Below are 11,239 nucleotides of genomic sequence, written 5' to 3'. Positions count from 1 at the left end.
GAATATGAAGGCAGATTTGATGTCTCCAAGCTTGATATTTCATATCATCATGCGGTGAAGTTATTGCTTGGCAAAGTAAAACCTCCATTGGTGCCCCTTTGTTTCTCTCTGTGAATGGCTTGCACCAGGCCGAAGACCACAGCGGCCAGGGTTGTTCTTCCACTGTGCCCTTTCTTGTCCTGGACATTGCCATTATTTGTCATCTCACGCCTTTTGGTGCTTATGAAGTACGTCCGGACACCTCCCTGTCGCTCACTGACTCCCTTTATGAATATCTCACCACGCAGCTCAAACACAAAGCCCCAGTCGGCCAGAATATTGCGCGTGGCCTCGGGAACCTGAATCCTTCCATTGACCCCATTGCTGTCCATCCGACTCGCTAGGTTTACTGTCATGCCCCATATATCATACTGGGGTTTGGTGGCCCCTATGACACCCGCAACAACAGGACCGTGGGCAATTCCTGCGAAGCAAAATAAAAAAAGTTGAGCTTAAAAAAGTTACTTATACACACTTTTTGAATGACATTATGGCAAATAAAGGACATTAAAATGTGTCTGCTGTCTGCTGTGTGTCTGCTGTCCTTGAGGCATACCGATACGGAGCTGGAAATTGTTTGATGAGTATTTGTTGATCTCTCTTAGGGTCTCCTGCATGGCCAGAGCGAAAAGAACCAACTCGCTGAGATGATGCCAGGCATTTCCAACATGAGACTAAAAGGTCAGAACACAGAAAATGACATGATACATAGACTGAACATTTGAAATCTGATTGAATTATTTACATTAACACAAAATGTAATTTATTATTAGCTTACCTGTTTGGGTGATAGACCGGATGCAGCCATGTAGCAACTGCCAATAGTTTTTATTTTCTCAATGTCTATAAAATATGTCTCCTCTAAAAGCTTTATCAAAGACAACCAGAAACAATGAAGGCTTTTATTAGACAGACTGAGAGAGAGAAAAATTGACAAAAATTTCGTAACGAATGAGACCATGTTTCTACCTCATCAAAGTCGGCAATGATATTATTGAGCAGTCTAAGACAATCAACCGCCTCATGTTTGATCTCTTTCTGCTCATAGTAGTCATTGAAGCCAGCTATAGAGGCAAACATCACTCCCACCTCATCGTATGACTGAGAGTACAGCTCCTGAAAAAAAAATTGTTACTGAGGCTTCAATGTTGGTATCAATGTTGTGTCAATATTAACATTTAGTCTTAAGTATAAATGGGATAGATCACCCAAAAAGGGAAATTATTTGCCAGTTATGTACACACTTATCATGACTTTCTGTCTTCTGGGGAACACAAAAGAAGATGTTTTAAAGAACGCTGGTTACCAAACAACACTGGACTTCACTTTTATGGACAGCAAATCAAAATATCATCTTTTGTGTTCCACAGAAGAAAGAGTCATTTACAGGTTTTGAACAACATGTTTGTGAATGAATGATGACAGAAATCGTATCTTTGGGTGAACAATCCATTTAAGGAGCTTATAGCTCACATCTGATCTTTATTTAATAACATCAGTGGTATCATCGTGTCACGCCCCTCCATATCTACCTCATCATTTCTGTTTCTCTCCAGGAAGTGACTTGCGACGTGTGCGGGCAGGATGTTATGGAGCAGACACTCATTGTGTTCCCTCAGCTCTCTCATCTCCTGAACTTCCTGTTGAGCCTGCAGACGCCACAGGAAGTCCAGCCGTGCTGTAGCTTCCCACTGAGCCAGAGCGAAATGGTACAGAATGAGGAATTAGCCCAAATGTGCATTCCATTTTCCAGAGTATTCCCAGTCCTTGCTAGATACATGTCTACATGCAATACCCATATGAAAAATAAGTTTATGCATGTTTATTTATTATTACTGTATTTAGCTAAAAATACAGAATGTAGTTTCAGTCTAATGTTCCTGTATTTCTCACAAATAGATTAAAAAAAGAAATCACACATAAAAGTATACTTGACCTTCTTTAACACAAAAGTTTGTATGATCGAGTTATACTTAGTATTATTGGCTCTTTTCTCTTCAATTAAGTGACCTATAAAATACTGTTTACTGAGAAAGTGTATATTCGCAAAATCGTGCTACAAGTATTGAACTAGTTAACTATCAGTCTATCAACAAGTTCACATATAGATGCAGTACAAATAAAAACAGTTCTAGTTATGAACTCAGTATAAGATTACCTTTGTAAACAAAAAAAAGTGGGCCAATTTATCAAAATAGTACATGTATACTACATAGTCTATCCCAAAACATACACTTGATCTTAATGGAAAATATAAAATTTATGAATAAAAAAAAAAACTTGACGTATTTATTATTTTGTGAGGAAGTTAGAGCAATGTTTAGGTATGTTCATTATAAAAAACATACCCGTCGACCATTGTAGAACACAGCAATGACGAACATTCCCATCAACAGAATTGAGACTCCTTCCCTTCTGAGGTAGTGAGACCTTTGTGTATAAATGCAATAAACACTATATGAAAACAGTACTTAAAAGCCATTTCTAAACAGAGCTTGAAAAAGTTTTGGTAGATACACTTACCTACTTAACTGTTCCTGCCCTGACTGATTTAAATACAGGATGTGAAATGACAATTCAATAAAGTATGCATAGACGGCCACCACCAGCAACAGAATAGTCAACTTTAACAGAGAGCTCATCCTCAGGAACACAGCACAGGTCACCATAGACACCACGCCACTCAGGACGAAGAACTGTATACATTTATATCATAAACGTGAAACATACCGACAGGTGTTTGGTGAGTTTATTTCAGTCCATACATTAGTTGTGCATACCTCTGGATAGGTGCACACAGTAAGCGGTATTTGGGTGGTCTGATGTTCCTCTGTGTCATTGGTGCCGATGTCCCCTGTCTCGGTAGAACTGCACCATATCTGTGTAAGAAAAAGATAAATGATTGCAATAGACAGAAAATGTTAAAATGGTTATTACGTTTTACCTGTGTTGTAGTTGAAGTAATCTTTTTACCCTTTACCTATTAAAACATGGGGTGGAACATGTGGTACAACCAATTGAATAAGTTGACTTTGTAATTAAAGGGATTGTTCACCACAAAATGAAAATTCTGTCATCATTTGTCATCATCACCGTGTCATTTTAAACCTGTTTGACTATTTTTCTTCTGCACAGCAAAAAATAAGATATTTTGAAGAATGGTAGTAACCGAATTCCTTTGGTCCCCATTGACTTCTATCGTATGGGCATAAAACCAATGCAAGCAAACCAACGGTTTTCTTTTACCAACATAATTTTAAATATTTTCTTTTGTGTTCTGCAAAAGAAAGAAAGTCATACAGGTTTGAAATGTTAAGTGTGATGACAGAAATGTTTTGGGCTAAACTATCCCTTCAAGTTTAATTTAGATTCATTGTCTTCATCTCTCAATTTCATGTGTGTGCATTTCGATCATTTTGACTGTTTGGATGGGATCCAGGTTATAAAGCAATTTATATAATTCTTAATATATTTATATAACTTAATACATAAATAATTATACAACTGTATATTAATATATATTTATTATTTAAGATATATAATTTTTATCATTTATACTGCACCCGAAAATGAACATTCTGTCATTAATTACTCACCCTTAAGAAGTTCTAAACGTGTATAAATTTCTTTGTTCTGTCGATGGACTTTGCTAGTCAATGGTGATCCAGAAATCTCAATTGCTAACATTTATCCAAATATCTTTCTTTGTGTTCAACAGCAGAAAGAAATGTATACAGGTTTGAAACAACTTGAGGATGAGTCATTTATTTTTGGGTGGACTATCCATTTAACTACATGATTCTCACCATATCACAGGGGGCGATGCCAAAGTTAATAGCTATAGCTGTAACGGTGAGTAGGTTGCGCATTTTATCGTTTTCATGGATCCAGCAGCAGAGCTGCAGAATGACACCCGGGCAATATTTGAACTCCTCAGCCAGAGCCATTACCAGCAAAACCGTATAGCCAAAGAGGAACAGACAAAACTGCACTGCTGACCACTGATACAACCTGAAGACAGAGAACGAAAACAGGGAATGGAAAATAGACATCAAAGGGGTAAGGGTTGATTGGACACAATTGTTACCTGGGCGAAGGGATGAGGGCTTGGACAGCCAAGAGGAGCACAAACATGATGAAAGAGCAGACCAGATTGGTCTTAAACATCTCATCCCTCACCTGTGAGAACTGAACCACAGAATGAAACACAATGAGCTGTTTTTAAAAAAGTTACTCAGTTTCAATGTGATTTGTTACATTTCTTCGCTTAGTTTTCATGTATAAAAATGGCTGTCAGAGGATTAATCGCGATTAATCGCACACAGGATAAAAGTTTGTGTTAACATAATATATGTCTGTGTACTGGGCATATTAACTTCGTGTTTATAAACCCATATACAAACATGCATATATTTAAGAAACATATAAAATATAAAAATGAATAAATGTTTATATGTAATTTAAGTTATTGGTAAATATACATTTTATTAAACTATATAAATGTATATGTATGTTTTTGTATTAAAAATAATAATAATAGTAATCTGAACAACACATGGACACATAATGTAAACAAACTTTTATTCTGGATGCGATTAATCGCAATTAACCATTTGGCAGCCCTCATAAAAACCAATCCCTAATCACTCCCTCTGTCATCCTTGCCCCTGTACCTTTTCCTCAATGTGTGTGTCTTTAAACACCAATGTGGCCGGCGTGATGTGTTCCTGACGCATACGCTCACTGCAGCGGAGATCAATGGCGTGCTCGATTCGTTTGTTGATCTCCTTGGATGTTGACCTAAGCGCTGAGGAATTAGGGAGCTGTGTGTAAGAGGGATTGCTGAAGGATGCCAAGATCTGTAGGGTGAAAGTTCACCAGACAGTCAGATACAGAGGAAAACATTTCTCTCTCTTTTTTACAAGGAAGGTATTGCCAAATGGAACCTTTTGTCTTGGTTTCGGAGTTTCGGCTTCAACTCGATCCAGGTCCTCTTCCTTGTGGCAGATGAGGAACGTGTCAATGTTGTGTTTTCGAAGAAACTCATTGCGTTCATATCCACGCCCGTCTTCTGTCTGGTAGCTTCCATCCAGGCAGTCCAGGGTTGCACGTGAAATGTGGATGCGTCTGTTGACAAAGCCGGAGGAGAGGACACAAGAAGGGTGCGAATGTAAAACATATGTGACCCTGGACCACAAAACCAGTCGTAATGGTCTTGAGAATAAATAAACTTTCCATTGATGTGTGGTTTGTTAGGATAGGACAATATTTGGCAGAGATACAACTGTTTGAAAATCTGGAATTTGATGGTGCAATAAAATCTAAATATTGGGAAAATCGCCATCAGCGGCAATGTAGCAGGCCGTTGCTAAGAATAAACAGGTTTGTAATAATGCTTTCTAATGGCTTTCCACTGTAATCATGTTATAATGATGAGAGTAGTTGAACCCCAAAGCGAAAGTTTTAAGCTTGAAATAGATATCAAACTTGAGTGGGTAATTCCTAAAGAACTTGCACTTGAAGTGTCACTGTCATCATGTCTGATGATGCCTTTGTAGGTCTCGCCACTCACCCAGGGATCCCTCCTGCTTCAAGCATGTTGGCAATGCCCACATCCCATGACCAAACATCAAACTGCCATTTCTGCAGGCCCAGAACACCACAGAGAACCGAACCAGAGTGGATCCCAATCCGCATGTCAATGTCAAAGTTCAGTTGTTTCCTTAAAAATCTAAGAACACACCACTAGAAATCCTTACTGACTGTCACTTACTATATATTTAAAGGGATAGCTCACCCAAAAATACTATGTTGTCATGTTTATTTACCCTCATTCTTTTATAAAGTAAACAATGAAAGAAAAACTATGGGTAAACTATCCTATGCAAACTAATGGTAGCTTAAACAATAACTATGTGTGGAACCAATAATTTGTCTTTTCCAAAACTACAAAACTCAAATGTTGAACATGGTAATCCCATTGTACCTGATGGTGCTGATCATGGCCAATCCCATCTCCACACAGCAGTTGGCATGTGCCCGCTGAGGCTCTGGTACCCCGGACACACAGTAGTAACAGTCTCCCAAGATCTTTATTCTCAAACAGTGATACTCCTACAAAGTAATACACGTTCTAAATAAAACAAAAAACCCAACATTGAACTTAAACAGCTTTAATATTTAAATCTGTGCGCATACCTCGGCCAGCCGATCAAAACGTCCGAAGAGCTCATTGAGTAAGCCCACTAACTCTTGAGCAGACATGTTCATGGATAACAGCGTGAATCCTTTTAAATCAGCAAAGAGGATGCTGAGAGGAAGAATACAACAAGAATAAAAAGTGCACTTTATTTTCCAATCGCTTTAGGTGTTGAAGACACCTGACAAAAGATCTCACCAAGAAAACTGTCACAAAAATGATATCAGGACCGGAATGGCCAGAACGCTGTTTACCTGACATCTTTATACTGATGGATGTATATTTTGTGAAATTCCTGTGGATCGAGCTCATCATCCATAGAGGTCATATCAGCGATCATTTCCAAGGCAACAAAGCGAGGCAGGATAGACAGCACCAAACGCTCCTGAGGAGAGAACACAAGATGACCTCAGACATTCTCAATGCATATAAACAGATTTCTTCTGATTGTCCGAATCAGCATCTGTGACTACTTTTAGCTTGACATACAGACTTCAGTTCCTCTTGCCTGTCTCTGGTTTTCAGTTTCCAGCTTCATGCGGCCTTCGATGCAGCGCCGCGTCTCGAGGAAAGCTTGTCTCTGGGATCGATCCGTCAGGTAATGGATAAACAAACCGGCAACGTTCATACTGATGTACAGTAAAGCCTTGGCAAGAATCTGAAGATAGATCAACAAGGTATTTGAGGACCAACTGTGGAATTCAACTGGAAAAGGAAAATCATATGATACTACCGGTTTACTCATTCATTCATCCACATTTATTATTATTATTATTTTTGGGTGAACTGTTCCTTTAATATAGTATCAATATAATATGTAATACCAATAATATATACTTACAAGTATACTCGCAGGATAAAAGTTTTAAACAATAGTTTACAAAGAGTTTACTTCAAAGTGTACTTAAATAAAAGTATACTTTAAGTCCCAATGAAATAAAAATTACAATGCCCACCTTTTTCACAATATATTGCAGCGTTTATTGTAAATAGTTTATCAATGTGGGTTGATCTCATGCCCACATAATCTTCAGTTAAAATCTGAAAATGCACTTCCATCCTGTAGTGACTATCCATTTTAAAGGACACATGTAAAAGGGCTTGGGCGTTTGTTAACTTCTCCCCTTCAAATCTCATTCTTTTATACATTAATTCAAATTACAGTGAGAGACGAGAGCCACCCCCACGATTTCACTTGTAAATGCGTCAAAATACAGAAGAAAAAACAATTGCAACTTCCAGTTCATGGGGACTTGAAAATACATTTGAGCTTTACTTCAGTATACTTAACAAAATGAAGTATCCTTATTTTTTGTTAGGGGTCTGTATGATAAACATGTTAGTAATGTGTTGGGTTGCTTTAACATTCTGCCAACGGAAAGTTTGTTGGGGAAACGCTGATCTAACCATCCATCACCACATGCTCTCCATCCGTATATCCAAACATTCTACCTTTCTCAGCAGTCCTACTTCACTGAAGTGGCGTACGGCCTCTGCAATGAGGTGCAGTGTTGAGGTGAGTGTTCCAGCCCCAATAGCCCAAAGCAATGGTAGTGGTAGCAGAGTGTATGTGGCAAACAGGGTAAACAGGACATACCATGACTGGTCTCTCTCCAACCCGTATGCCAGTCCACCCAATACCTGAGTTGTCTGTGACAGCCAGCTAGCCATGCCAGCATAAAGCAACCATCTCGGAGAATGCGAACGTTTGCAGGTGAGTACCAAAACGCACAGTGCAACTGCACAGACCATAAAGAACCCTGTGCACCATCCCAGCCATGCGTCCAAGCCCCCCGGTGCCATGGCCACGTAGAGCAAAAACAGATGCAGCTTGGCGGCTACATCAATGATGTTGGTGACAACCAATGAAGTTCTTCTAGTGTGCGAGGAATGGCGCTGGTAAAGTTTCTCTAGGTCTCGGGATTTGAAGGTGTGTCTCAATGTAGGCACATATACCCCGTGGATTATGTGGCCCCAGTGCACAAAAAAGTCAGCGTCGCTGATGTAGTCCGCAGACGTTCGTGACTGCGTGCCAGAAGAGTCGCTACGCTCTCCGAAAAAAGATGGATGAACCCTGGCGATAGAGGAACGGCGTTTGGTAATACCCCGTGATGCTTTGCTGCGTATCTGTTGGTTAATTTCATCAATGTAGGCATCAGTGACGTGAATCTTCCGGGCCGGCTCCAAGCCAAACTGCTCCTTCAGGCCCCGTTGGCTGATGATGTGTTTGACGGCATTCTGCCACATCAGCTGTTTGCGTCGCAGGGCTGGCGACTGATGTGTGAGTATGCAGGACGGCTGCAGCATCTTGTGGATGTCAGTTGAGTCGTTGAACGTAACCATGGCGTCCACAGTCTTAACAGCAGTACCAATGAGATAAGGACCTACTAAATCTCCATTCTGGAGAGGAGTTTAAATTAGCCATAGGGGTTATCTAAAAACAAAAACAACACATTATGTGTTATGTATGTGTTGAAACAAGAACCACTGAACCCATCACAAACTAGAGTTGCTGAATACTTGACCATACAGATAAACTTGTCTAATGCATCTTTGAATCACTTTTATTACGGTTAAATGTGTATTTTTATGCTCATAAAATGCAGGTGTTTGAAAATTAAAACCGTTGATTGTGCAAATTCATGCAAAGTATTCCTTCTGTGTGTTTACCAAGATGAAATTACCATGAAATACTTAGTTAATGTGCAGCTTTATACATTTTTTGAGCTGCACTGAGATTGCTCATTGTCATTGTCTTGTCTGTACTTTTTCTATACATTTTGAGATGCACATATTGCAATAAATGCAATCTAAAAAAATGTTAGGTTATTTCCAACATATAGCGTTGGGTCACAAAGGGACAAACCATGCGCTTGAATTTACACCTTTTTGGGAAAAAAACAACTAAGCATAGGTTCATTTATAACCCAACGTAAGGTCCGTCCCTTCGTGAGCCAACGCTGGGCTGAAAATAACCACAGCATTTTTTAGAGTGTGCTATCTTGATACCATCGGAGCTGGACCTGTGATGTCACCACACGCCCTTAAAGAAGCTGCTAGATTTAGCACTGAGCTCTATAATACTGTTAGCTGATGACAGTCTGTTGCTGTGTGTCACGCTGTACACAACCCAACCCACACCTGTGATCCCGACTTACAGCACCTCACCCTTAGAAAGCACAGATCAGTTTACAGGTTGCAACTGTACACAGACGACAGTAATGCCACTCAGCAATTTCCGGTATCTTTACTTCCTTTTTTCTTATGAACTTAAAATGTTAAGTTTAAGATCATGAGTCTTTATTTGAGGGGGGCACAAAGCAATGCACCCCACACAAAGGGGGCCTTACAACGAAAAAGTTTGAGAACAACTGACTGACTCACATATTGTTATTTGCACTTCTGGTTAGATGCTAACTGCATTTCGTTGTCTCTGTACTTGTACTCTGCACAATGACAATAAAGTAAAATCAAAATTTATCTAAATCACCATGTAGTGTGTACAGTACTATAAATATCTTATTGGTGACTAACTTGTAATCTCTATAAAACTCAGATTAGCTGGTATTAAAATGTGTAGTTGTTGTGTAATGTTTACATACTTTTGCAATGTTTACAATAAACAAACCAGCTGAAAAATATTGTAACCTATTGTTTAAGAATTACTTTGCTGTTTACAGTAGTTGCCAGGAGTAAGTCTGGAAGGAATGTTCGCACAATATATGTGTTTAATGGCCCACAGCTTCCAGTAAAGGATCAAAATATTAGAAGTATGGTACAAAATAGAAAAAACACAGTTAATGTATTCGTTAACATATTAAGGAAAATATTTTTTTCTAACAATAATAACACTTATAAAAAAGGGAATAAAGCATATATTGACCACAATTGAAGTTTGCTACAAGTAAGTAATCTTTTTTGATCCTCCCTTGTTATGATGACAACAGTCATTTCTTTGGCCTTGACTCAGTAAAGTTTGTGCATGTTCTATGATATGCATAATTTTTGCCAAACCTTTTTAGATTTTTCATAAAGCATTGAATAAAGGGCATCAATTGTCACTTTTGGCCACTATGGCATGTTTGTATTTACAGTATATATCAAACATTTCTTACATATTCAAATAATAAAATGTAAAAACAAAACAAATCTGCTTACCTTTACAATAATACACTTCTCAGTACTTTGGTGTACATTCTTTTCTTTTTCGTTGGAGAAATCCACCTTTTAAGAAGTATTTTCTTTGATTCTCTACATCTTACATTTTATCATCCACAGCAATCTTCATCAAAGTAAAAAAAAGAAAAGTGGAAAAACCCGAGCAATCAATATTCTGCCTTGGCGATGAAACAGACATTAATTTTATAACCGAGAAAAAGACGTTCTACATGATTCATGAAGCTGAGGAGCAATCAACAGATTGCCAGGCTCAAAGAGAGACAGAAGCTCAGATGTCTCAAATAGGATTACTTACTCAGCACTGATGCCCAGAGCATCCATCAATGACGTCACATGCTGCAGAAAAGAAAACACCCGAACTGAGGGGCTCCATAGGGTCACTGGTCTCTATGGCCTTGCGGCACCTTAACAACATTTCTAGGAAAATATGTCAGGAGGTCTCTTATGAAATTTATTAATATTATAAGAAGTAAATATTTCAAATGATGCGTGGTATGACAATCTAGCTTAAATCAAATGCACGCTTTATAAATTATTATTCAGTAACAAAGGAGATGACAAAGAGGATGGAAGTAAATGATAACCAAAGAAAGTAACAGACTGGCTGAACGGAGCAGGTCATTAGGATAAGATAGTGATGGCCATAATCTGGATAAAGTGCTTGAGACTGAATTTACTAAATGTGCATAATGCACAAGACCTCGAACAGTGACCCGATGAGACCCAACTAAGGTTGGCGACCTAACTGAAGATTTGACTAAACAGAGAAGGTGAACTACAAAGCCAACTATTATATACCTTAAAAAAAGAGTGATGATATTT

General features: G+C 38.7%; 1 protein-coding gene across 1 annotated transcript; it reads right to left on the bottom strand.

Annotated features, from left to right (window-relative positions):
* Nucleotides 1-47: 47 nt before the first annotated feature.
* si:dkey-206f10.1 (adenylate cyclase type 8) lies at nt 48-8,581 on the bottom strand. The gene is made up of 18 exons (XM_056763786.1): nt 7,691-8,581; nt 6,747-6,896; nt 6,493-6,623; nt 6,238-6,349; nt 6,026-6,153; nt 5,612-5,770; nt 4,986-5,166; nt 4,713-4,898; nt 4,127-4,227; nt 3,846-4,050; nt 2,820-2,918; nt 2,563-2,735; nt 2,388-2,469; nt 1,572-1,730; nt 1,009-1,155; nt 818-907; nt 596-713; nt 48-463 (listed from the first exon to the last, which is right to left on the bottom strand). The coding sequence occupies exons 1-18, from the start codon at nt 8,579-8,581 to the stop codon at nt 48-50; spliced, it is 3,528 nt and encodes a 1,175-aa protein (XP_056619764.1).
* Nucleotides 8,582-11,239: the final 2,658 nt, after the last annotated feature.

The sequence above is a fragment of the Triplophysa dalaica genome, chromosome 13, assembly GCF_015846415.1.
Source record: "Triplophysa dalaica isolate WHDGS20190420 chromosome 13, ASM1584641v1, whole genome shotgun sequence".
Classification (NCBI taxonomy): Eukaryota; Metazoa; Chordata; class Actinopteri; order Cypriniformes; family Nemacheilidae; genus Triplophysa; species Triplophysa dalaica.
The sequence above is the reverse complement of the archived record's forward strand: the minus strand, read 5'-3'. Positions and strand labels throughout refer to the sequence as shown.